General features: G+C 39.1%; 3 protein-coding genes across 7 annotated transcripts in view; 2 read left to right on the forward strand and 1 right to left on the reverse strand.

Annotated features, from left to right (window-relative positions):
• Positions 1-3,374, reverse strand: part of pikfyve (phosphoinositide kinase, FYVE finger containing) — a 30,880-nt gene extending 27,506 nt beyond the window's left edge. For 2 of the 3 annotated variants that reach the window (XM_082509312.1, XM_082509311.1), the window contains exons 1-2: positions 2,826-3,373; positions 814-1,010 (exon numbers count right to left, since the gene is read on the reverse strand). In XM_082509312.1, coding sequence (XP_082365438.1) covers positions 814-1,010; positions 2,826-2,869 — 241 coding nt within the window. In that variant the 5' untranslated portion in view covers positions 2,870-3,373. Of the gene's footprint in view, positions 1-813; positions 1,011-2,825 lie in introns of all 3 variants that reach the window. The other variant, XM_082509310.1, reaches the window with a different exon arrangement.
• Positions 3,375-6,410: 3,036 nt separating this feature from the next.
• Positions 6,411-18,961, forward strand: sgo2 (shugoshin 2). 2 transcript variants are annotated; one of them, XM_082508329.1, is made up of 9 exons: positions 6,411-6,671; positions 11,222-11,338; positions 11,433-11,608; positions 11,751-11,825; positions 12,922-12,995; positions 15,267-15,409; positions 15,498-17,324; positions 18,419-18,539; positions 18,623-18,959. In XM_082508329.1, exons 2-9 carry the CDS (start codon positions 11,254-11,256, stop codon positions 18,723-18,725), a joined length of 2,604 nt encoding a protein of 867 aa, XP_082364455.1. In that variant the 5' UTR covers positions 6,411-6,671; positions 11,222-11,253; the 3' UTR covers positions 18,726-18,959. The 2 variants fall into 2 exon arrangements, with proteins under 2 accessions (XP_082364455.1, XP_082364456.1); XM_082508330.1 differs by lacking the exon at positions 6,411-6,671 and adding an exon at positions 6,678-6,806 and having other exon boundaries at positions 18,623-18,961.
• Positions 18,962-19,930: 969 nt separating this feature from the next.
• On the forward strand, positions 19,931-27,137 carry c9h2orf80 (chromosome 9 C2orf80 homolog). 2 transcript variants are annotated; one of them, XM_082507510.1, is made up of 9 exons: positions 19,931-20,446; positions 22,889-22,960; positions 23,048-23,129; positions 23,219-23,301; positions 23,532-23,622; positions 23,761-23,838; positions 23,945-24,032; positions 24,984-25,084; positions 26,964-27,137. In XM_082507510.1, the coding sequence occupies exons 2-9, from the start codon at positions 22,920-22,922 to the stop codon at positions 27,030-27,032; spliced, it is 633 nt and encodes a 210-aa protein (XP_082363636.1). In that variant the 5' UTR covers positions 19,931-20,446; positions 22,889-22,919; the 3' UTR covers positions 27,033-27,137. The 2 variants fall into 2 exon arrangements, with proteins under 2 accessions (XP_082363636.1, XP_082363635.1); XM_082507509.1 differs by lacking the exon at positions 19,931-20,446 and adding an exon at positions 22,006-22,582.
• Positions 27,138-27,323: the final 186 nt, after the last annotated feature.

A 27,323-nucleotide genomic window follows, 5' to 3' on the forward strand; every position in this document is an offset into this window, starting at 1 on the left:
TTGTTGCCCCTTGTTTTGTTATATATGTTGCTGGCAGCCAATTCAAAATGATCAAATATACGTTTGAAAACAGCGTTTTCATCTGAAAACGCTCCACGTCCACACTATCGTTTTCAGTTGTTTTCACAGAGTTGCGCGTCCACATTGAAACAGCCGAAAACGCTTACGTTCCAGTACTGCGCATGCGTGAGACGCAAGACGATTCGACTGCCGTTTATTTACTTTCCGGCTCTTTGAAACGTCGCGGCAAAATGTCGAGGAAAAGCACCGAGTTTTTTAAATGGACTACCGTAACAATGAGGTGGAGTTGTTGCTGTGAGTAACAAAAAAAAAAAAAAAGTACAAAGTTGCAAAAGTGAGTGAGAATTAAAGAATTTGAAGAAAAGCTATCTGGAGCATGTACACACTCATATTGATCTTTAATAGGGCTGTCAAAACTCAGAGCAAACAAAACAACTGGTCACATGACTGCATCACATGACTAAAATTAGGGGACCAGACTTATTGGAGAATTTTAATTCATGACTTGTGCAGCTAACTGGGTCCTGGCTCCGGTTCAGATAAACATCTTCTATAAAATATTGTGTCGAGTCAAAAATACTGTAAGATGTAATTTCCACTACAGATTTATCACACTGTGTTTACAGTGGTAGGCAAAATATCTATATGTAATCTCTGTTAATCAGTGAGCGGTCTCACTTTTCTCTAACTTTCAAACATTAAAGAAATAAAAATCAATACAGAGTGTAGCTTTTGGACTAACTCAAGTGAAATTCTTGGGCTTCTATTTGATTATATTGTGCATTTCCTCACCTTTGTTGTTAAACCGAAACAGGTTGACAAAGGAGCTGTATGCAGAGCGGAGGGGAGGTTCATCCTGCTCTGGAGTCAGTGGCTTGAAGTGAGTCAGGTGGGAGGGGCTGGTGGGTGAGATGCCAGCTGGCTCCACGCTCCAGTCCGTTGAGGATGAGGACGAGGACTTGTCATCTGTAGCCATGTCACTGTTCCTCCTGCCATAGAGGGAAAAAGGTATGCACTGAAGAATGCACATGTAAGCAAGAACACATTTAGCTTATTCAGTCTTTAGTCAGTTCCTAGAAACTTACCTGCAAAAATATCAGTAACTGCTGACTATTTTAATTCCAAGATTCTTGCACCTACCCTGCCTAAAAACAATCAAATTGCACGCTCTGTCATCTAATACACATTACACATTTCAAGGACTACACTGTTTTTCTACGAGAGCAGTTTTGCATGATTCAAAGTTCAAAATAATCCTTATATATCTTACAGTTTGTCCACTTTCTGAAACAAGCTGTTTAAGCTCCTCTCAGTTTACAATTAACATCTTCGGACTGGTTGAAAGGGTCTAACTGTCCGAGGGCTTCTGACAGTTTAAACTTAGACACAGCTGGGTGTTCCAACAGGAAAATGATCCAAAACATACATCAAAGCTGATTTTACCATGGACAAAGGAGGTTAATATTGAGCTGCTGGAATTGCCTTCTCAAAGTCCTATACTTAAAACTATGCTTAAAAGCCAGTTCTGTGGCAGGAAGCCAACAAATTTAAATGAATTCTGTCAAGAAGAGTGGTTAAATATTCAGCCAGAATTATACCAGAAGCTTGCTGATGGCTATCAAAAGTTAAAACTTGGTATGAGATATTTAACCACATATTAGTGGATGCTAACAGGGATAAGCTACCCAGGAAAAAGGAAAAAATGATGACCATGGTAATAAAAGTATTTTAGCCATTTGTTTTTGCTTTTCATTTCCTCAAGCATAACATATATGTTTATTTATTGAATGACAAGAAATAGCAGGAATATGCCAAGTGGCAAACTCCAGGCTGAAAATGAAGCCAAGACAGACCTGCCAGAATGGTAGTTCCTCACGTAGCTACTCACCATAAGCAAGTCAAATCCAAAGACTCCAATGTCAAAATGCCCAACTTTAGGGCATTAAAAACTACAATTACAGCCTGACATTGAAAACAAGATGAAAACTGTTGAGCTTTATGCTTTTGTGTCTCCTTCTATTCATTTTCTGACTTTTCCATCCTTAGTGGTGACTTTAAATCCTTGTGTTATTGTGCAACCAAAGTCTTTGCTTAGGGAGGGTATGTGCAGTGTATACAATTTGCATGACCTGGTAGCTGAGTCTGAACTGAGTCTGTGTTATAGGATAATTTGTCCATGCTGGGTCCCCTCAGATTGTACCCAGTAAACCTGTTGAAATAGGCTCAGCGTGACCAACAATTGTAATAGTGGTGACAGGAAGTCTGTATGCCCAACACCATCACCACCAATGTTGAAACTGATGACACACAACCTTGTGACTGCAAACTTCAAAACAAGAGCTCAGATCCTCACTCTGTGGTGTAACCACTCAACTCCAGCAACCATTTCAATGTATACCACAGTGAACAAGGAAGTCCACATTTTAGGGCAACCTGTTTAATTTCTTTCAAATAGTATATTTGGAAAAGAGTCTGCTAATAAAGAAGAAATTATCACTTCCAAAAAAGAAGAAAAATAAAAAAATAAAAAAAAATAAAGAAGAAATTATCAGGTTTTTTACTTTGATTTTTTTTCTGTAATTCTGAAATTTCTTTTTTTTCATCAACGGGAACAACATCTTTGTATCTCCTTTCACACACTGCTGTTGCAACCTAAAGCTGACATATCTAACATTTGATCGCTGACGGTCCCACACATGAACTCGACCTCGTGACAAGAAAGACTCTCGGCTGGTCCGCATCCGCTTCTTAAAATTCTCCGTGATCAAAGCTTAAAAGCCGATACCAATCTCTTTTTTACTTACCTACTCAAGAAGGCCACGGACTTTGAGTTTGCAATACAAGCCATTTTAGATACTAGTAGTGAAAGCAGAAGTAGCAGAGGGACCACATCCACCACCTTATCATGTGATCAAAATAGGCCGAAGCGTCACTACAGTGTCCTGACACGACCAAGCCCTCAGCCCCATCAAAGAGCTAAAGATTGCTGTCGTTTGGATACGCTCATAGACTGCACAGATATCCATCACCATTTTCCACATTTTTTTTCACTAGTCGTCAAAGTTAGCCACTAGCTCGCTATTAACTACCTAAACGAATACCTTTTACGTATCTTATATCACCAGATTTTAATTGTAGCATATTGACTTTATAATTACAAGTATCTTGAAATGTCTTTTAACGAATTAGTTGTTTTTTGTAGGCGGAAACTATGACTCAACTCAAGCCGTGCTGATCAACTAGCTTGACGAACAGTACAGAAGCAGCTACAACTGTTTTTAGCCAAGCTAGTTAGTACTAGCTTCGTATGCTAACTAGCCGGTAGGCTCTACTGGTCGTAAAATCTGGGTAACTGCCGTGACAGCAAAAACTATGAATTACCCGTTCACTATAGGAGACTGACATCACTGTATGGAGCACCTCCGCTTTCAAGGCAGCTGTAAAACACCTGGAGGAAACCCCGACTCCTTTGAAACACCAGACAGACCTATCCAATCGACTCCCACCACTGGTTGTGACCAGCCAGGCGCAAAAGCCGAACATAGAGACGGCGATGGAGGCGTTCATTAGAGGATGGCAGCCAGGCGGCAGTCTCCTACTTTAGCGGTGACTAAAAGCAATGTTGTTTGAACAGGGATGTCTCAAGTGCAGCTAAACACATTCAGCCATTACCTTACTTCTATTACATTTTTATGGCTATTTGATTCTCCATACAAATAAACAGTAACAGATACACAGGGTAGCAGACTGAGTCACATAGCTATATGAAAGACAGTAAGCAAAATAAGCAAATTACAAAATAATTACAATTAAGAGATGTATATAAACACACATACAAATAGGGGAAAGAAAAAAAGTCTACAACAGTCTAAACCACAACAGCAGTCAAGCTGATAAGGTAAAACGCTTCTCGCTAAAGTCAGTACAACCAAATAAGAGGTTTTTGTAGAAAACTACAAAGTCTGACCAACTTTTACTAAAAATGTTGTGGTATTTATGTTGTTAAAAAATGCCGCTGTACTTATTCTTATTGTTCTTCATGTAATTTCTTCTTTTGTTTTTCCTTTTGTAAATGGATAACTCATACAATGTAAAATTGCATTTTTTGAGTGAAAAGGGGAACATTTTGTGGATTATTTCTATTTTTATTTATTTAATGTCACAAAAGTGTCTCTTCTGTGAGCTAAAACTTTCAATTTTATCATTTTTGTCTTTTCCTACATTCAGCTTTGTCAGACAAACTTTGTGTAGCCAAACTGTTCGAAGACTAAACCTCTGAATTTAGTCTTTTATATGAAATAAGTTGTTATCGGTTTATTTTTAATATTAGTTCACTCTTAACCAGTGGCGGAGCGGGGGGGGGGTGGCTTACTGGGCTTAAGCCCGGGTTGTTTTGTCAGAAGCCCGGGGTCTTTTGGAGTGTAATTTTTTCATAGTTAGATGCCTGGCTGACAACTGTATAAAACAAAAAACTACACACAATATTCGAAGCACATAGTGCACACTGTGGGAATTTAGGACTGTGTGTAAATCCCCCCTAATATTGGTATGATCCGAGCTCAGACACTAAGCGGGGCGGGGCAGCTGCTGCCTGCCAGTGCGCTGTTGGAGAAACGGAGCTAGGCAGACAGACAAGAACTGAAGTTTGACCAGGTTCCAAAGCAAATCATTTATACTGCACTTGACCCATATTACTTACTTGCTCTTCAAGTGAATCAACAAATGGTGAAATGAAAAGCTGAAAAACAACAATGCTGTTTCTTTAGAGAGTCTTAGCTTACATGTGTGTTTATTTCATATTTTCAGTTGTTACCCTCCACGGCTAAATAAATCGGTTTCAGTAATGTACTGATATACAAGAATGGACATAAGGAGCTTCTTTCAAAGAAAAAACTCTGGTAGTATTTTATATATTATGCTTTGTATGTTGTTCAGTATATTTCATGTATATGCAAAACAAGAGGAATTTCAATACACAGCAGTATATTCACAGTTTAAACCAGATATTTACATACACTTTATGGAAAACACAAGAACATTTTTTTACTGTACAACATCAATTTAGAGTAAACTTGTTTTGTTTTGGATAAATAAATATTGAAATATCTTTTGAATTAGTTAAATGTCAGAATAAAGAGAGACAGAGCTCTCTATTTTTATCACTTATATCAAATTTAGGAGTACATATACACTAAGTTTATTGTTAATTAATTAGAAACTCCAGACGTTCCATTCTGAGCTGAAGAAGCTTCTGATAGGTTGGTAGAGTCCATGTGAGTAAATTGGTGGCACAGCTGTGGATGCATATAAGGCAAAACACAGAGACTGTTTCTTTGAAATGGGAAAATCAAGAGCTATCAACCAAAACAACAGGAAAAGAATTGTGGAGCTCCATAAGTGTGGCTCAGTTTTGAATACAATTTGGTGCCATTAAGAAATACAGATAGTTTCTCTCTTTACTCTTAAAGTTAACAAATACGTTTTTTATATTTATCAATCTAAAAAAATAAACATTTAGTCTGATTTGATGTTACAATTAAAAAAGTGTTTGTGTTTTGATCTGAAGAGTGTGTAAATATCTGGTTTCAACTGTATATTTGATGATTGTCAGCACAAAGAGGGAGAGAGAGGAACAGAGAGGGAGAGAGAGGAGAATGAGGACAGAACAGAGATGGAACAAGAGCAGATGAGACACACATGTTAGTCAAATGGTCGTTTACCAAAAGTATCACCGTATCATAGGTAACTCATGTATCTCGTACCTAGTGTTTCTTTTTAGGTTTGTTATTTTTCAAGTTATACATTTATTAAGTTATGCAGGCTTGTTTGCACAACAAGGCTAAATAATTATATAAATTTTTCTCAATCTAAATAGTGGACTTTGGTAGAATTAAAAAATAAGTGTAGTGCAGGTCTATGATGATTTTTAGTGCTACTATCATCTAGTTCTGATTCTGGTTCTGTTTTGGTTAAGTCCTCAGTAGTCCTGATTTTGAACTGTTGTAGTCCTGTTTTAATTCCGGATCAGTTCTGGGTCTGGTTGAATTGGGGTTTAGTCCTCGTGCCTTGATACAGCCCTGGCCTTGTTCTGCCTTGCTGCTTAATTAAAAAACTAGTTTAAGTTGTCCTGCATATGTGATATATTTTTTTCCCTATATGAAGTCATTCTTTTTTGAACAAAACTCAAAACAGAGCCTATTAATCTTTCAGTCATTTCTTCCCCCCCCCCCCCCCCCCCCCAAAAAAAAAAAAAAAAATCCCACATGCATACTATCCTTTAGGGCTAAGCCCTGGGTGTTTCAAATGTCTGGCTCCGCCTCTGCTCTTAACTTAAGTTTGTCAGTAAAGTTAAACATCTGCGCTAAAACCTGGTGACTTTTAGCTTTGAGCTGCCTGACAAAACAAGTTCGGGGAACAGCATACATCGTTTCTGATTGGTTTTCAGATTGTTGGACACGCCCTGTAACGCTTGCGTGGAAGCCCGGCTGACTTTTTGTTTATGTTTAAAATGCAATCAGCAGCGTAACATTTTTATTCAGTAAAGTCACGATTAGCCTTGTTTGAATCGATTTGAACGTCAGTTTACGTGGCTATGAAGGGTAGTTACTAAGATTTTCCAGAGGCAAGTCTTACCAGTGGCTGAAGTTACCGTAAGTTTTGACCAAATTGCAAGAATACGCCGGTTACACGAACGTGCTAGCAGATTTAGCCTAAGTAAGCTAAGCTAATGTTAACAGAAGCGCAGTGCAGACAAATTATAAAAAACTTCCGGATTGTGAGCTGAGGTAATCACATATCTTATGATTGTTTTATTTAAAAACTATTACTTAATCACAGTGGGTTACATGGGTATTTTTTTATTGTTGAAAGCAGGTACAAGACGAGTTATGTAAGAAAAAAGATATCCAGACAGTTTAAGGAAAACATGAATCCTTGACAACGTACAATGAAAGAATGTGTCGGTTTAGTTATGCTACTGCATGATTTGGGTCGACGTGTCTTGTAATAGAGAAGAGTCACTGCAAATCTTCACCCATTGAGAGGTACATATTGAATAAGTTATATACTATAACTTATATGATAACTTCGCTTATGGGAAGTTTGACAGTGATGGGATGAAAGATCTAATGACAGAATACATTTTGGAAGAATTGTTTCATCCTTCAAGCAGAGGGAGGGGACACTACAAGCTGCTGTGGTGGCATGCGGTGGGCTACATCTTTATAAGATTCGCCTCGTTTTTCCTTTATATTGTGACCCGTTTGTTTGTGATGGTTAATGTAGTAGATACAGAGTATTAATAAGTTATTCTTATGAAAAGAAACCCCAAACTGTTAATGACAAGCACTTTTCAAATTTTATAGTCATTGTGCCAATAAACCTCGTCCACATTGTCATGCATGATTTTTAAGATAACGTTTGGTTGTTAGTGGCTATACCGTCCTCTGGTTGCCTAGGTAACCATCTGGCATATGCACTCCCTCACATACCAGTCAACAGTACCTTTTACCCTCATTGCTGCCTGCCTCAGTGGGTCGTTTTAAAGCTGAGAAAAGTTTAACTCGTGATTTGCCCCCATTATTAAGTCACCATCATTTCTCTATACTTTATACGGCAGCGGTGGGTAATTAGTTTTCCCAAAGGACCACATAAAAATTTGGCACTGTTGTGGTAGACTGCAGCAATAAGCCTATAAAGAGATAAAATCAATTTTGAGCAGAACCGAGTTAATCTTATTGCTGTGGGCCTCCAAAACAGTCCCAGTCTGTCATGTGTCCCCTTTGGATAATTCATTGCCCACACCTATTTAGATGGCCACAAATAGTCTGCCCCAGAGCAGCTGTGGCTACAACTGTAGCTTGCCTCCACCAGTGTGTGAATGTGAGAGTGAATGAATAGTGGTATTGTAAAGCGCTTTGAGCGCCCCGAAAAGCGCTATATAAATGCAATCCATTATTATTATTATTATTATTATTATTATTATTATTATTATTATTATTATTATTATTTCAATAAAATTCGAATCACCTTTTCCTGTGTGGATGTCCCTTATGATATGACTTAACTGGTGATATCCAGTTAGCAAGTCAGAAACCTGCATGTTTTTTCTATTAGCCATCAAAAGGTGACCACTATTTTTGTAAAAAAAAAAAAAGAAGTCTGGTTTCAGAGAAATTGACTTGAAGACAGCAGAGCCTGACTGATATAGGATTTTTAAAGATCAATACTGATATTAATGTTTGATGATTTAAAAAGCTTTCTTTCATTCAGACACACAAAATATAAACAAGTTTCCCTAATATTCCTTATGAATCCTTACTAAGATAATATAACAGTGCATTTTAAAAATAGTTTTGTTTACTGTCACAACTAGCTGTGAATTATGCGTCTGCATTCTGTCCGACTCTGCTTGGATCAGCTGGTTGTTGTCTTTGTGGTGTTCTACACATTGTACAACGGCAACACTCTTAACAGTTTAATTTCATAGCTGTTATAAATGCTGTTATAAGAGCTAAGTTAGACTAATATTTAATATATTGGTCGGATTCTAGAATTTCACTGATTTATGACATCTATAAACATTTTTTGTTGAGTTTATTGTCTCAGTCACTAGTTTTACGTCATATTAAATACAGTATGTTTTTCATTTTCTACTATTTTTGTCCCATTTGAGTCAGAAGAGAAGATAAAACAGAGTGAAGCAACTTTTAGCCAATAACCTATCAAAACCAATGTTAGTTTCTCAGAGCAATATTGTGTGAAATTAGTCTCAAAAGGTTGACAAATGTATGTGATATGATTGGCAAGCATGCATTAAGTTACAAATGTCTGTAAAGATTTGGTTGTAATTCTGAATACTCACAAAAAATGGTCCAATCCACACACAAATGTAGGGCAGTGTGAACACACAGAAAACTATTTTACAAATGCAAAACCTGAGTGATATTTACGCACACATATTTAAGTTTAGCTCCACAAATCTAATCATTTTCTCTTTCGGAAAACTCCCTGCATGTAAAATGCCTAAAGTTATTTGCTTTGGGATTTTTGCTCACAAAAATATGAATGCACATATTGCATGATACACATAGAACATCACTTTGCATGTGAAATTCTGAGGATCTTCATACTGCCAGCTTCCCACAGATCCACAAATATAAACTGCATTTAAGTGCTGCTGAAAAACTGGGACCTGTGGGTTCCCTGTGTTTAATAAATAAATAAATAAAATGGGTGTTTATTTCTAAACAAACAGAGGAGTTCATCACTTCTTTACTACAAATGATACATTTATCAATTAAATATGCCATGCAGTAGTATATAATAAGCTGTCACACCTTAGTGAATAATCTTCCGATGGGAAATCATTCTGACAAAATGGTGATAGTTTAGGAACAGCAGACATACTCTTCAAACTGTATTGCTGATACAGCTGATTTGATAACAATGATCGACTGTTTATTACGCATTCAGATAATGTTAACATTAATCTGCTGTTATTGAGGAATGATTGGATGAATATGAAAGTGTTATCTCACATCACTGGGATCATTTCTATATTCAAAATATACAACAGCTTAGCTAGCACATATTCACTTCAGAGGATGAGCCACAGGAATGTTCAACCAGGGTGCTCTCCCATCTTCAGCTGTGCTCTGACCCTTTTCCCAGCAGAAGATCGTCCACTAAGTGGCGATAGGTTAGTTAAGACATATGCCATACATGCTAACGTATGGCACATTTAACTGGTAAATTGGTAAAGTGGATGAGGGGTAATGAACTGTTTTGCTTATTTAGAAATAAATATGTGTTTTATTTGAAACAACAAGAATCCGCTGGAAGCCCAGATGTCCCAGTTTTCCAATAGCACTTGAATCCAGCTTTCACTTTTGGACGTGCAAGCTGGCAGTGTGAAATGTGTCTCAAAACTCCACATGCACATGCAGCGTGACTTGTACACATCAGGTGTTTCTTGCACGTGTATTTAGCGATCTGTAAGCAAAGGAAATGAACATTGCAAATATTTGTAGTAAACAAAAACAATCAGTTTTGATAAGTTGAACTTGAAAATGTGTGCATAAATGGTCACTGTTTATTAAGGGTTTGATACATGCGTTTGTACAATAGTTTTGTGCGTTCAAATTGCTCTGTATTTGTGTGTGGGATTTGTGGGTACTCAAAGTTACACACAAATCTGTGTTTATGCTTGTGGATCATATCTTACATGGCTGTAACACTTTTGAGACTAAGGCTATGTTCACACTGCAGGCGAAAGCGCATCAATTCTGACTTTTTTGACCCTGTGCGACCCATATCCGATCATGGTTTGACAGTGTGAACAGCACAAATCCGATATTTTCAAATCCGACCTGGGTCACTTTCGTATGTGGTGCTGAGTCCGATACATATCTGATGTTTTAGAAAGCGACTGCTGTTTGAACGGTCATGTCGCATTAAATCCGTCTTTTACGTCACTGACACAAGACAGACGCCAATTATCAGCGCCCTCGCGAACGCTTCCTGGCCAACCAGTGAAACTGTTGGGAAGACAACGTTGGAGAAATGTGAACATTTTATTTATACTGTATAATCTGCAGATTCTGACAGAAATCTGCATCCTTTGAAGCACCGCTCCTCTAAAACAGCAATAAGGATCATTATTAGGTTATTTACATTATTATGTAAATAACAAAATAACTTTACAACTTAAAGCTAAATTGGGAAACGTAAAGTCTGAAACACGTCTTTATATTAAGGTCCATCAGTCAAACAATCCTGTTTGGTCTGGGTCTAAACAGAGCGCGTTGTGTGTGACGTCTTCTTTTGTGCATGCGGGCTGCTTTGAAGGTTCACACTAGAGAACGTTTGCTGTCATATTTTATTTGTAGTGTGAACAAGCAGACAAAAAAATCAGATTTGATCAAAAAATCGGAATTGAGCATTAAGACCTGCAGTGTGAACGTAGCCTAATTTCCCTCCATAGATCCACTGTCATGTCCGATTTGAAAATGCCAAGATGATCAGGCTGATGCTTCACATCAGGACTTGACTAAGCAGTGGATGATGCCAGCATGCCTATGTCTATCTTTTAAATACAGTTTCTGGTGACTTGACAGCATCACAGGAAAGACAAACACATGCATGCTGCTGGGTGTTCTTAATTACTGTGTACAATGACTAACGTGTGTATCTTTTTCAGGTTTTTGATCGAGTCTTCCTGTTCATCTGATAATGTTTTCTTTGAAGACTATGATGGCCTCGAAGGCTACCAAGCAGACTTCAACTGCAGCATCCAAGATAAAAAATAAGCTTCTCAGTGAGTCTGTTTGCTTTTTTTGGATCTCAGAAATTTGCTGAAAGAAGAGTTCATGTAAATGCCAAACACAAATACTGTCGTGTTTCCGCACCAGATACCTCGTCCTTCTTCAAGGTCTCTTTGAAGACCAACAACAAAGCCTTAGCTCTGGCCTTGCAAGCTCAGAGGAGGAGAAGCAGCCAGCTGGAGATGGAGGTCATGTACCTGCAGAAACAAGTGGACGCTCTCTGCTTTGAATTAGCCACCAAGAAATACAAGCACAGAAAACTGGTGCGTTTGTCGTTTGCTTGTGTTCTTCTACAGCACTAAAATTCTGAGTAGACAGTTACTGGTCATGATGCAAAGAAGAGTGCAGCGATGCTCCGCTGGATTGATTGCATTGACTGCAGAGCGTCTTTTTTTCCTCTTGCAGCTCCTTATCTTGAACAACTTCCGTAGTAATGCTTTGCAGCACCTGGACATGGTGGCAGACCTGTTCTCTGACAGCGTAAGGATTTCATTCAATACATATTTACAGTTTCTGTGGCATATTGACATATTTGTGACATTTTGGTGAGCGCTGCTGAAAAATTTACTTAAAACTGGCACAATGCAGGGTTTCCTACTGATGCACATAACTTCAGAACTGTTCAAGGCTGACAAACTCTTAACTTCTACAACTCTACAACTTATCTTTAATCTTTACAACTTGTCAGCTGACAGATGATTTTTTTTTTTAGAGCCTCACCAATACAGGATTTGAAAGACATGTAATGATACTGATATTTGATTATTTAAAAATCCATATTTGTTTTTTAATTTCAGGCACAGAAAACAAATTTCCCTAAACTGATCCTTTGTAGCTAATTATGAGTCCTTATGACGATAGTATGCACAACAAGTCGTGGATTACTTGTTTGAGTTCTGCCTGACCGCTGACGGACAAACTATTCAGTGTCACTACTATAACTGGTTGAACAGTTATTATACATTTTAATTTATCAGCAGATAAATGAAAATGATTATCAACAGATTGCTAATATTGGCTGATATATCGGTCGGGCTCTAAAAGTTTCCCATAGCTACTTCAGATGTGTAAGAAGCTGTGCATGATGTGTGCTGGCTTGCAGTGATTGTAATGAAATATTGGCTGCACTTCTGCAATTTAGCATCACACACACTCTGTAATGTAGCGCTGGCAGTCAAACATTCATCCTCTGAGGGGTTAATGATGCACCAAGGAAAAGATTAGCAGTGACTTGGCAACTGGAGACCATAGACAGTCAGTGACATTCAGAAACGGCATGAAATAACTGCTGCTGGTGTGCAGTGTTTGGGTCCCAACTTGAACTATACTTAATTTCACAGTGAGACTTTAAGATTGATTGGTAATTGCATTGGAGGATTATCTGGACAACTAAGCCTGGAATGTCAACGAGTGACCAACTGTCAGCTATGAAATGATGCGGTACAAGTGAATCGCTTCCTGTGTGAACATTTCTTGGATCCTAGGAAAAGTTTAGACGGAAAGCCACTTAAGTTTGAACAAAAGTAGAAGAAAATGCATTGCAATATCAAACCATACTAACATTTGCTTCTCACAGGATTCTCAGAGCCTTTCAGGAGATTCCCGGATCTCGTCTGGTGACATCAGAATGGAAAATCTTGCAGCTGGAAGGTCAGAAATGAACTGAGTTCACAGTGATCGGCTCTTTGCAATGAGAACCACTGATTTAGCTTAGGCATCTCTGAATGGCATTGACATTTCTTTTACACTTTTCAGACTTGCACTCCTTTTTTATTAAGGTCACTTCAGTGACGCCACCTAAGTGTGTCAGAATGTGTAGCCTGGTCATGTTTCCATAAAAGTCAGTGACAGACTTAGTAACATTTATCACTTTTAAAAACAGCACATTATTGAATAGACACGGACAAGAATACAATGTTTATATCTTACTGACAGCTTCAGTTGCTTTTCTTACACAGTGCTGTGAGAACGTATTTGCCCCTCCCTGTTTTTTGCATATTTGCAAAAATAAAAAACCAAAAAAACATTTTTCAGGTCATCAAACAAATTTTAATGTTGGGCAAAGTAAATAAAAAATGCAGTTTCTAAATGATGATTTATTCAGGGAAACTATCCAAACCCACCCAGATTTATGTGAAAAAGTATCAGCCTCAACCCACCCGTTAAATCGAGATTAAGTGTTGGGAGAATGGCCTTAATGGCCTTAAGGGGAAAAACCAGGGTTTTATTTTTCACACTTTAAGACCCATTTTAGTGTTATACACTACCTCATTTAATGGTTTGTCTTTATTTTTACTACTTTTTGTAGTAAAAATAATATTGTAGATAAAAACTGAAGACATCAAATATACCAAGCAAGATATGTGGAATTATTTAGCAAAAAATCTTAAAAAAACATCTAAATATGTCTTATTTTTTAGATTCCTCAAAGTATACACTCTTTGTTTTGTTGACAGCGCTGCAAACCCTCGGCCTTCTCTCAGTGCGCTTCATTATGTAGTCACCTGAAATGGTTTCACCTCACAGGTGTGCCTGTCAGAGTTGATTCTTAATGAGGTTGGGACCATCAGTTGTGTTGTGCAGAAGTTGTGTTAAACCTTGGATTAGAGCCCAGATAGATGCCACACAGAGTTGCAGTAGAAGACACATCTCTACATCAGCTGTTCAGAGGAGACTGCGTGAATCAGGTCTTTATGGTCAAACAGCTGCTAAGAAACCACAACTAAGGAAAAGCAACAAGCAGAACAGATTTGTTTGGGCCAAGAAACACAAGGAATGGACATTAGACCAGTGGATATCTGTGCTTTGGTCTGATGAGTCCAAATGTGAGATCTTTGGTTCCACCTGTGTCTTTGTGCAGAAAAGATGAATGGATGTTCTTTACATTCATGGTTCCCACTGTGAAGCATAGAGGAGGAGGTGTGATGGTGCTTTGCTGGTGACACTGTTAGGGATTCATTCAAAACTGAAGCCACACTGAAACAGCATGGCTACCACAGCATTCTGCAGCGTCATGCCATTGAGTTTGCGTTTAGATCAAACGTGTGAGCTATGTGCTACCTTCATTTTGCTTGAGGAATATGGAGCATTTAACTTTTCAACTCCAAAAAGGAAACACAGCATTTGGTGATGTCTGCCAGTTCTAGACTTTAGGCGGTCATTAACTAAAAAGGATTTTCAACAAATTTGAGTATTAAAAGCAATCTTATAATTGGTAGCTTGTCAAATTACTTTTGAGCCTGTGCAAAGTGTGTCATTGTCCAAATACTTTAGGACTTGACTGTAAAATTCTGTTTTCAGTGACAGAAATGTTTGCGCATGCACACGGCCTAACAGTGGTCAATTTAGCATTTACTTAAAATACCTTAGCCTCGACATAGAGCGAGATCTTGCTCTATAACAACAAGTGACAAGTGGATTATCACACGTTCTGTTTATGCTAACCTACTGTATACTGTAGGTTACGGTAATATTTGTCAAGTTTGGGAGACATTCTTATAGTTGCATAGGGTCCCCCAAAATATAGCTGCAAGACATCTCAATATATGTTACCTGATGCACTGTGAAAAGTTGCTCTACTACTTCCATTAACAGTGTGGAGAGAAGCTGTGAGAAATGATGATAATAATAATAAAAATAACAGTGTCAGACTGCTGTCACTAAACCAGAGTGTGAAATTTTTTTTTACCTCTCAGCTGCAAAAGAGCTGATGGAGTGTTGTCATCGCCCTGTCAGGTGGACCCAAGCTTGTGAATGCAATGTAGGATTTCACAGTTGATTCCACAGATGCATCTCCTAAAAATCTCAGACAAGTTTGAGTCTACCAGGAGGCTGAAAGGGTGGCACCTGCATTCACTAGTGAGTTGAAAGAAAAAAAAATTATATATATTTTTAATATCTTGCCTTTTTGTCCCATTTTAGTCAGTTACCGCTGCAGACAGATGTTTCAAGGAATTTGTGGTGTACCAGCAAAATCACAACATCTGCCCTGCTTGAAAAAACCATCAACGAGGACGTCTCCACTTTTCTGAATACATGTGAAAAGTCGACTGATGTTTGCAACGGTAGGCGTGATTTAAGCATTGAAAGTTTTAGTGTTAACTGTAAAATGTTGATGATGTGAAATGCTGATGTACTCTGCTTTTTGTGCAGATAACACAGAAGCTGAAAAAAGGCTGTCCACCCAGTGTGCACAGGCTGCCCACATAGAAGCGTCTGGCATGGCTAATACTCCGAGGGAAGATGTGGAGAATCCCTCTCAGTCCCAGGCTGATATTCATTCCGTCGTCTCTGTTCAGAACAGTCAGACTTGTGAAAAATCCACACCATCCCTTTCTGGAGATCAGAATCTTCCCAGTGTCTCCACCATGGAAAGTGAAACACAGCTTGGCAAAAATCAAGAGAAAACTGTTTTGCTCAATGCAACCATGGAGATGACCTTAAGTGAAGCCACTGAGATAGTCACTGTGGAAACCAAAGCGAAAAAAAAAGTCAGCTCTGGCAGAAAGGACAAGGAGCAAAGCTGCAGCTCAAGTATAGAAGTGCAGAAGTCTGCATCTTTGTTACAAGCACATAAAAAGCCGCTGAAGGATCAAAGTACTGCCACTGTCACTCGCATTCCTAAACTGGGCAAGCATCAGAAAGTATCAAAGGATAAAGTCAAATCTTCTGACCGCACTAACATCTCAAATGTAGACCAAATGGATGTGGAAGATTACTTCTCTGATCCTAAAATGAGGTTTTCAAGCACCAGCAGAAGTGTGGCTGAAGAAACAAGTTCCAAAATAACATGCAGGAAGTCCAGAGCTAAAGGAAAGTGGGCCTCTTCAGTAACCAGGAAAAGTTTTTTCACTGTGCCGTCTGGTGAAAGTGAGGGCAGCCAATCCCACCAGGAGAAAGTCCAAAAACCTAAAGCGGGAGACGAAAGCTTACAGTCTCAAGTCTCTGAGGACGCTCTGCTTTGTGCACAACCAGAGTCAGAGCATGCGGAGCGTCTGTCCTTTAGCAAAACTAATACTGTGACTAATTCTAGGGGAGGTCACAAATCAAGATGCAGGGAGACATTTGTTATCTCAATAACCGGCGACAGTGACTCACCAGAGCATGATGTGGCGCCTCCTACAGGATCCAGTTTTCAGGCAGAAGAAGCAGTCATGAGGAAAAGCGTTGTTGGACGTTTAGAATCAAGCAATCGTTCAAAGACTCGGCGCTCTGGGAAGCGATCCTGGGTGGCCACTCAGGACTCTGGGAACTGTCAAGAAGACTCAAGTAGCGGTGACAGTGGTGAAGCACTGCCACTAGACTGGCAGGCGGCTTTAGGATCACAGTTTCAAAAACCTAAAAAATCCAGGAGAGACAAAACAGGGCAGCCCAGCAGGAACAAAGTGGTGCAGCGAGAAGAGGGTGATGACTTGTTAGATGACAAGACGAAGAAAAAAGACAACAAAGACTTAAGATCTGAGAGTGAAACATGTTATCTTCCTGACCCTAGAGACGCCTCTGCTCTCTGCCTTGATTCTGAAATTGCTAAAGATCAATTACATGATTTACAAATGCTCGACTCACAGTCTGTCATCAGCGAAAAGCATGAAATCTTTGAACATCTGAATGATTCGCAGTCCAGGAGGGATTCGAGTCCCACATCATCTAGAAATGTATTCATGCTGAACACAGCCACGGAAACCAGATATCCCAGGAAGACTTTTGTTGTCTACAGACGAAAAACTAAGAACAGAAGTGGATGTAGTTCTGAAAACATCACCAGGATGTCGAATGCATCGGACACCTGCAGTCACACGGTGGACACCAGCGACCAGGCAGTTCATCAGAATGTGGGCGACCTGCTGATGGATGAGCTGCCGCCGTGGCTGGACGTGGATAACAGCACAGCTCACTTCGATGTGGACTCTCTACCCGCCACTCCAAGCAGGGAAACACCAGGCAGGCTCGCGACAATTGGAACGGCTGAAGCCTCTCCAGGTGTGGAACAGTCTTTATTTACAGCAGTGCAGTCTAATGCAAGCACAGCTCTGTCATCAGCTCTTATGTTACTGAGTTTGTACATTTTTAGCTTTCATTTGTGACAGATGGGTAATAATTGTACTTTGTTTATCACTGAGGTCATAGCAGACAAAGGTCAAAGGTTCAATACCCTGTCACTTTAAGACATTAATGTTTGTGGCAAATGTCCCCAAAACATTTATCTGAACAGAAAAGTATATACATAAGGACAGATTGTGAATTTGGCTATCATAATGCAGTATAGGGCTGTGCGATATGATCAAAATCTCATATCCTCATATCCATCTATCGTCCCAATAACGATATAAATCACAAAAATGTAACATTTTCTGTAAATTCTGTGAATTTCGGGCAGCTCGGCTTGCGTGAAGTGTTTCCAGCTGGGCGTCGCGTACCTGGAGTCGAGTGTTTTAACCAATGTATGAAACGATACATTTTTAGACATAAGTTGTAACGGCCGCCATTTTCTTTGTGAGCATTTATTACACGGCGTGCTGCGGGGAAAAGCCTGTTCTAACGTTTGAGTCTAAGGTTTATTTTTTAGCACCTGACGGCTCTTTTTTGCTTCTCATCCGTAAACACTCTGCATACTCTTTCACGTGATCCAGTTTATTTTGAAAAGTCTCAACAGGATCTTGAGCTTTATTGTGAAAGGTTTATGTGGAAAATAAACAAGCGGACACGCGATGGTTTTACCGTCGTTGTTGCTAATGACAACGCATAAAAACAGGCTCTTGTCCGTCCGTAGTGTGGTTATATAAAATATAAGAGAAAGAGAGAACTTTAACAAATTAATATAGCCACTACAGTGACCATCAAATCCATGAAAAAATATTGCCGTAAACAGTTTATTTTGCGACACCACAAAACGAACAATAGTGTAAAATGAAACGATAGACGTTTTTATATCGTCATCCGATATATATCGTTATATCGAACAGCCCTAATGCAGTATGAGTAAATGTAGAGGGTAGCTGAGAAGCAAAGCACAGAGTAATATGCATGCAGCATGCTATGATGCTGTGCTTAGCAGTACCTGTTTGTCCCCGCAGGCAGAGTCTTATCGACAGTAACCAACACTTTGACAACACCAGACTGTGAAAATGGAGAGAGAAGCAGGAGACGGAGACCTGGGAAGGGTGCCGTGAGTTACAAGGAGCCGCCTCTCAACAGGTGAGGATGTTTCTGTCTAAAATCTGTGGCCCTGCGAAAACCCAGAACAGCACAGTATTAACCTCATTTATGTTTTCTATCAGCAAAATAAGGCGTGGAGATAAATTCACTGACACCACATTCCTGAGTTCTCCTGTGTTTAAGGATGGCCGGAAGAAGAAGAAGATGACGACGACTGCCAAATGATAATTTGTCTTTTTTCCATTTTACTGTTTTTAAAAGTGATTTTAAGCTGTTTTCTTATTAAAGTTGTTTGCTAAAATCATTTTTCTACAGATTCGACCAGAAAGTATTGTGTGTCTTTAAGTGCTTTACATTTCACATTAAAGTAGAAATTTGAAGTATTTGTTCTTGAGTCTTTTCTTCAAGCTGTGTTCTGCTGACACTCAACAAGACAAAGTGTCACTAAAAAACTATTATAGTCATTATTGTTAACTTCTGTAAAGAGAATTTCCCAAATCTGGTTTAAAATGTATATCTTATCTTTAATGCTAGCACAGCTCAGTTGATGGACTTTTAGGGATTTGGGTTTTTTGTTTATGCACATATATCACATGTATAGCATTTAGTAAAATTTGTGTAATTTTTAGTAATGTCAAACTGGCATCAAAAAGGAAAAAATATATACCTCAGGGACATTGTCATATTGTTAAATGTTCAAATAATTAGAACCTGTTACTGTAATCGACAGTCAAAGTCATAATAAAGTAATCTGATATTTAGAATCGCCATGTATCATTGCTGTATGTTGGTAATACAAACAACAGCAGTAAGAAACATTGTTTTGATAAATAGCTCTGCGCTATCGTTGACATTCAGAACAGTCGAGTGACCTTGAAGGAGAGGTCGGGGATCAAATATGAAATAATAGTTTGAATCCTTTTACAGTACTTGTGTTGAGAATGTTTAACACAAGTACAAAGTTACAAGGCTTTGTTTATGACAACAGCTGAGTCATTAACTTGACAGATTTTAATGGATTGTTAACATGATCTACACTCCTATAAAGTTTTATTAGAATTCATTCAAAACTTCTTGATCTATCATGTTTACAGACAGAATGATGACATGCACGCATAACCTACTTGGCAGAGACAATAAGGTTTACCTCAGTCACTACATTGCTAAAATGCTGCGGTTTCAAATCAAATCAAATCCCTTTTATTGTCACATCACATGTGCAGGTACATTGGTACAGCACATGTGAGTGAAGTTCTTGTGTGCGAGCTTCACAAGCAACAGAGTTGTGCAAAATACAATAATGTAAACAAGCAAAATACAAGAATGGCTACATCTGAAACTAATAAATAATACAATATATAGGTTTCCTTAACCTCCTAAGACCTGAACTCTTCCACAGCATGCATTTTTAATTTCTCTTTGCTATTTGGGCTGATTGGGACCTGATGAATGTAGAAACAAATAATTACCAGATTTTTTTAAACCAGATTTTTGGTTCTGAGAAAAATGAGATCCACATATGAGGACATTCAGTACTGGTTTGTAGTATTCTGATATTTTCCTCCTTATACATACATACATTTGTGTAAGTACTAATTTAGCCTTGTACCAAAGTTACAATATGCTATTATGTTGTTTTTCTCCCCTTGCTCCTATATTGATTGCAATAGGCACATTTATGCACGTCACTGCTCTCTGTGTTTCTACCTACCCTGCTTCACTTGTTTCCTTGGGATGTCTGGTTTGGTAATGATCAGACTGACAGGTCTGTAAATTATTCAGGCTATGCTGTTCATCTGAGAAGTCTGCTGGACGTTGATGTTAAAAGCTTGTGTCCCACCTAGAAAGGTTAAAGCATTCAGTGTCGCATGACTGCAGTCGTCTATGTTTAGGATTTTGTATGATCGTGTCAGGTGAAGTACTGTAATCTCCTTTTGACCAGTTGAGTGAGTATCTTTCTTGAAAACACGTGCATGTGTTTAATGTGTTGCTGTTTGTTCTTTGTCTTTATCTAAAATGTGCTACACGGGGAAAAGGAATTCTAGTTTGGATTCGGAAATCATTGATTAGAGAGGAAGTGAGCCCAGTAAGGGTGTCAGGTTGTCTGTGAGATCATCAGTTAATCAATCCTGTATTTTAAGTGAACTGCCTGATGCAAGCTCATTGCCACCCTGATAGATTAAGACAGCGGTCTCCACCACCCGGGCCACGGACCGGTACCGGTCCATGAGTCGTTTGGTACTGGGCCGCGAGAGTTGAGGCTGTGATATTTATGGTTTTCGTGGGTTTTTTTATCGTTAGCTTGGTTTCCCTGGTTCTTTACCCGTGTAGTTGTGTGTATTATTCTGAAAGAAATGTTTACACGTTACCATAGCGACTAGAGACCATTATGGGGCAGAGAGGAAATGCTCCTCCTGAAATGCGCCAACAACATTGAGAGTTGGCGCATCTCAGGGGGAAGCTGATAATAAAGTGACACAGTGAACTCGCGTTTATCATTATATTTACAAAATACCACAGTTTTTGCTTGGTCGTAACATTTTATTTTGTTGTATTTGTCTGCGACACCTTTAAGGCTGGTCCGCGGAAATACTGTCTGAGATTAAGCCTTTCCTTGGGGACCACTGGATTAAGAGATAAACTATCCAATCTCATCTGATAGAATTCACATCTACTTGCTTTGTTCCACTAAAGTATGTTTTGGTATTAATTTTAAAGGATTGAAATGGCTATTTGTCCCACGTCAGTTTTTGCATACTAATCGTTAATAACAAAATGTTGCAAATGTATTAAAAATCAACAACTAAAATATCTAATTTATAAAGGTATTTAGACCTTTAGTTGAGAAATTTTTGGAAGCCACTTTGCGTTTTGGTCTTGTGTTGCCTGTTTGCATAGATCATTCTGGGAACTTAACCAATGCAGAGGCTGGTTGGGCACATCAGTGAGCAGTCCTGCAGGAAGACGACAGTGCAAACTTGAGCCATGATGGCTTTGAGTGCCGGCAGAATGGTGACTGCCTATAGACCAAGACCTTAAGTTGTCTAGAGGATTTGCACGCCTGGTTGCGGACAGTATATCTTATTTCCCATGACAAAACTTCTTGAGCTCCTTCACATAGGATGGGTGGTGTCAGTAAACTGGCATCATAAGTCTCTCTAACGCAGGGGTCTCAAACTCCAGTCCTCGAGGGCTGGTGTTCTGAAACCTTTCCACATGTCCCTGTTGCAACACACCTGAATACAATTAGTAGGTCATTAGCAAGAGTCTAGAACTTGACTGAACTGCCACCTCAGCATGCTCTATACTTCTATAGAGTCCTGGTAATGACCTATTAACTGTATTCAGGTGTGTTGCAACAGGAACACATGAAGTTTCAGGATACCGGCCCTCGAGGAGTGGAGTTTGAGACCCCTGCTCTAACGTGGTCTGTAGGTTTAAAGCACAGGTGTTAAAGGGCCAGTGTGCTGCAGGTTTTCGATGTGTCCTTGATCCAATCCAACACAGCTGATTCAAATGGCTAAACTACCTCCTCAACATGTCATGAAGTTCTCCAGAAGCCTGGTAATGAACTAATCATTTGATTAAGGTGTGTTGACCCAGGGTGCTATCTAAAAGCTGCAAGACACCAGCCCTCGAGGCCTGGAGTTACACACCCCTGGTTTAAAGCATTGGCGTTATACTACCACTACCTTGCTTCACTCTAAGGATGGTATCAGCACACACACTGCCTCTAGTTTATTAGTACAAAGAATTTATATTTTTTGTAATCCTTTTCCATGTGCTCACAGAGGCCTTTCAGAGCTTTCTGACAAACACAAAAGCTGATACGGTACCCTGTTAAGGAATTATATTCATGTCAAAAACTGCAGGTGAGAAAAAACGCAGCCAGGAGCAAATAATTTCATTTCATGGGTGCAGATATTCATTGCCACTCAATCAATTACATTCTTTGTGTATAAATTCAATAACCTGCAGGTGTAGAACTCAGCAGCCGCACACATAGAGAAGCCATCATGCATGCAACATCGAATTCTATAACTTTCTTGCACAGTCTTCTGTTTATCGAGGATTGGTTCCTGGTAAGTTGGTCCTTTCCCTGGTGTGCACTATTTCTGCTCAAACTGGCCAGATGCCCATCTCTATGAAGTCTCCCAGTGACTGGTGAATTCAATAAAAATGAACAGGAGGCACATCAAAGGGTCTGAATATGTTAACTGAAACATTAAAAGCATGGTTTCACATTCAGTTAGGTTACATGTTGTTAGGAAAATTACACTTTTATCATTCAAAAATGAATAAAACAACAAATTGCACAAAACTCTGAGGTGACTAGTTAAGATGTAGAAGATGTACTGTGGACTCTACATGTGTTGATTTCTCTGCAGGAGTCCTAGATGAAAGGATTTCATTCAGAAAATGGAGGCAAACAAGCTCAAAAGAGATGTTGAGGCCCTTATGTGAGTGGATGCTAAAATGTTACAAAGCATACCGTGCAGTCGGTAAGTAAACTGGCAACTGGTTCATTTTCTCCTGTTCCCAAACAGAGACAACTACATTGGACAGAAACTTAGGGAAGACGCCTTTGATCCGAAGGGCAAGGGAACTTTCACAGCGCTGGATGACTTGGTAAAAACTCAGCAGAAGCAACCAATGCTAAAATAATGTTTTAATGTATAACTAAGTAGAGCTGGCAACTTCTGTGTGACATGTTGTAGGCTCACTATGATCTTGCAATCAGTGTTGCCCTTTGGTGGCTGGAGAAGAAGGAAGGACGACATGTGCTCGACAGAGAGATCATGTACGTTTTCTGTTTTTTAAAGTTAAACGTTCTATCATTGATAATCCTGAATTATGTTTATTATGCTCACAAAATTTAGTAAAAATTAAATAACAAGTATAAAAATAAACAAAACTTTGGTAAAAGCAGCTGTAATAACACATGATGCCGTACAGTGCTTTTACAAAGGCAAATGAATAGAGTCAGTTGGTGGATTGGTTGCCTTTCATCACCTTCCTCCTGCACCACAGTGGAGCAACATGCAGTTTAGGAAGTGCCCAGTATCCTAATCGCTTAGAGCGGGAGGCTATGATCTTGTCATCCTTTGCTGGGATTATTATGGTAAGGATTTTTACATGTAAATGCAACTTTTAATAAATCTAAAAGCTGAAGGTAAACTCTCGAAAAACCTTCCTGAAAGTACTTTGATGCACTTAATGCCTAAACTGCTTATTTTAGCTGTTGTGTGTTTCTGTTTAGAGTAGCCTGCCAGTGGAGGAAATCTTGACTCTGTACAGGTGTAAACCAGCCGCTTCATACCCCAACCAGAAGTCCAAGGTACAAAAGTGTCCTAGTTAGGAAAGTGGCTGCAACTGTTTTATCCTTTTTGAAACATAATTTTGTCTAAAAACATTTCATTCCTTTTTCTTTTTCTTAACCCAAGGGCTCAATTGTCTATCCCATCACTCTGTCCTATCATCCGTTTGCAATACTTGGATCCTACAAGGCCGTGTACCACTCCAAGAAACACAGTAAGTGTGTGTTGTCTGGTTTAGCCTTTATGGTAGTGACAAGAGAATAAAGATACAAATTGTTTCTCAAATGGGAATCAAATAGATTTCTATACAATTAAACTGCTTTGTACAACCAAAGCGGGCGCGAGTTGCTGGCAACTTTAATACAGTCTATACTTGAAACAAGTCTCAAAACGGAGTGCGTCTGGTGCTTGGCAAGAATATTTAGATTTTATGAGTACATATAAAATATAAGCAACTTAAAATAAGATTTTCTTTTCTTTTTTTTACTCTTTCTGGAGACACACTCCTCAACAGATAAATGAGTATAGCAAAACCTCTCTGACCTCTTAGTAGTGTACTCAGCAGTATTTATCTTGAGTTTCCTGGGAAACTTTAAGTAAAAAAACAAAACAAAAAAAACAAAAGCAAGAACTTTTCCTTCTTTTGAGTTTTAATCTTCTTTGATCTGTGTTTTGTTTCTTTAAACAATATAGACAACATCATCAACAATGTACTATTCTGTCTACATGAACTTTTATGACTTCTGTTTTGTTTTTTCTTTGATTTTTTGCAAAAAGTGCTCTTTTGCCAAACGTTATTCTTTAAAAGTATTTATCAGTTTGCAGAATGTTTGATTTTTGAGCCAAGTAGAAATATAAGGAATACAAAACAGAAGCACTCAAACATGTACTTCAGTTCAGTAGTGACTGAGTAAAGCTATTCTGCAGACTCAGGCTGACTGCAATTGACAGCAGTTATTTGCTGGGAGGCAGGTTTGCTCCTACCAGGTGACCAGTGAGCAAAAATGGTTTCAAACCAGTTGGTTGCTTCAAATGCCAAATGTGAAAGAAAATTCATTCCAATCATCCTGGGAGGTTTTTCAATCTAGTGTGACTGAGCCATTAATATTCTGAAGGACTGTTTTTTGTTTTGTTTTTTGAAAACCCCAAAACGAAACTCTTGCAGATCAGAAGCTGAAACGATGGCTGTCCGGGCAGACAAAGGCAAGTGCTCCACCGAAGCAAGTTTCATCTTCGTTTTCCACTTCATCTCAGTCCTTCATCAGTGTGAGTACCGTATCTGAGCAATCACCATATGTGTGGTAGGCAAAATAAGAACTCTAAAAGATCTCTAAATACCAAGGAAAAATACTTCAGTAGTCAGTACAAATCATGTAAATGGCTCCTGTGTTTCCCATCATAAACCATATACAACATGCAGATATGTTTTAAACTTTTAACCACTTGCTAAACTCAGCTGCATACTCTGTTTTATTAACACCTGCTGCTTACTAAGTCTCGCTGTGTGCAACCCCCACCTCCCCCCCCAATTACAAATAAAGACAAGCAGCTTTATTTCAATGATGAAAGTAAAGTGAAGGTTGCATCTTCAAGAGACAGTAGCTTCAGCACATCAGACACACCTCGATATTTAATAATCTGACATCAAGCAGATTATTAAAGACTGCCTTTATTGTACATAGAGCCAAATTAAAATAATACTCTATGGTGCCATGGTATAAGACAAGATGTTGACTAAAACACGAGACGGTAGCACGTAGAATAAATAAAATCACACCTTTTAGGTTTTTTTCTTATTTAACATCCGCACCGCCTGCTGAAACAACCTTTTGCTAAATCTGGACGTGTGAGTCTTGGCCTATAACACCTGCCATAGATGATGGCCCGGGTGAGTGAAGTCCTGGACAATTTTGGTATTTCTGCTGAGGTAGCGTGATATGGCACTCTCCTCCAGAAACAAGCAGTCAGTTCTTTTCTGTGCAGTTCTTATCGCTCATTCCTGCACTTTCTTTTGGAAGTTGCAGTGGTGTTGGCCGACCAGGAGAGGTCCTCGTATATGAAACCCCCAGGATGTCTGCACCCTTCCTACGCGTGCTCCATTTATACAGAGAGGGGCAGAACTGTGTCATATTTCCTCCACTAATAATGCAGTTGTCTTTGTGGTGATGAGTCTCTGGTTATTCACCAAGAATCACTCAGATAGTCTTCATAGCTCTTCTCTGTATGCTGACTCATTTCTTGTGATAAGCTTAATGATGGTTGTGTCTAATTTAATTATGGTGTTATAGGAGCGGACAGGTACGCAGTGATGGAGTAGTAGAGGTGAGGACCTAGTTTGACTGTCTGTGAACGGCTGGTGAGGAAGTCTTTGGTCCTGTTGCCGATGGGGATTGAGAGGCCAAGTCATGTAGCATGCTGATTAGCATGTCCACAGGATGTCCAGCTCTGTGTTCCAGGTGGTTTAGTGCTGTGTGGATGGTGATGGCCTCTTCGGTGGGTCTGTTAGCTTTGTGTGCAAACTGATGTGAGCTAAATGTGGAAGAGAGGCTGGTTTTGATATGATGCAGGACCAGTGTCTCAAATCACCTCTTAATCAGTTAGGTAAATGTAGCTGACTTTATGCATTTCTAGAGCTGACTGACCTGAACGCACATCCTATTCCTGCAGAGTGAATCTATGAAATCTTTTGGCCTCAAATTGGAAGAAGAAACAATTTAGTTCCTCCGTGTTGCCATTCAGATGTTGCAGATGTTCCCTTTGTTGTTGTAGTCTTCATCAGACCTTTCTTGAGTTGTTACATGTCAGGTGGTCCTCAGTGCCACTGTTGTAGGCCCTCTTAGTCTCCTGTAAATACAGTTTGGGTAATGCGGTTCTTTTTTTCTTAGTATTCCCACATTTCCCTGACCTCATGGCATTTTCAGTCTAAGTTAAGGAAAAGTGATTAGGAAAAGCGATAGGAAGTAATTTTGAAATGTTCAACATCAGTCCAGAAATATTTCAGAGAAAAGACTAGGCTTTGAAATGGCCAAAGCCAAGAAGGAAATATTTGAACAGTAATTTCTTTTTCCAACGTCTGCATTGAAAATCCTCTGCTGCCACCCTGTGGATCTAAAAAGACCTCCCATACGCTCTGCTTCACTTTTAGAAAAGCAGTGATGTTCACCAGGAAAGGACTGAGCACTATGAAAGCTCGCAAGAGTCTCTGCACAACTGACGTCAACCTCCAGCAGCTGCCAGAAGTAGAGACATTGAGCTGGAGCAATAATACTAACATGAAATGGTAAAACTGCTCAGTTGAATGTTAACGTACTCAACTAAAAATGTCACTTAAACTCAAAAATGCACTTGAAGTACTCAGAAATAAAAGAGACATAAACAGAGAAGTATTTTCTGTCAACTGGGCTCTGTGTTATTTGATAATGCATTATATGAATAAGTTGTTACTACATTCAATGTCATGCTTTAATGTGTTTCCTTCACTCTGTACTCCTCGCAAAGTGCCATA

The sequence above is a fragment of the Aulonocara stuartgranti genome (genome assembly GCF_965226115.1).
Source record: "Aulonocara stuartgranti genome assembly, chromosome: 16".
Lineage (NCBI taxonomy): Eukaryota > Metazoa > Chordata > Actinopteri > Cichliformes > Cichlidae > Aulonocara > Aulonocara stuartgranti.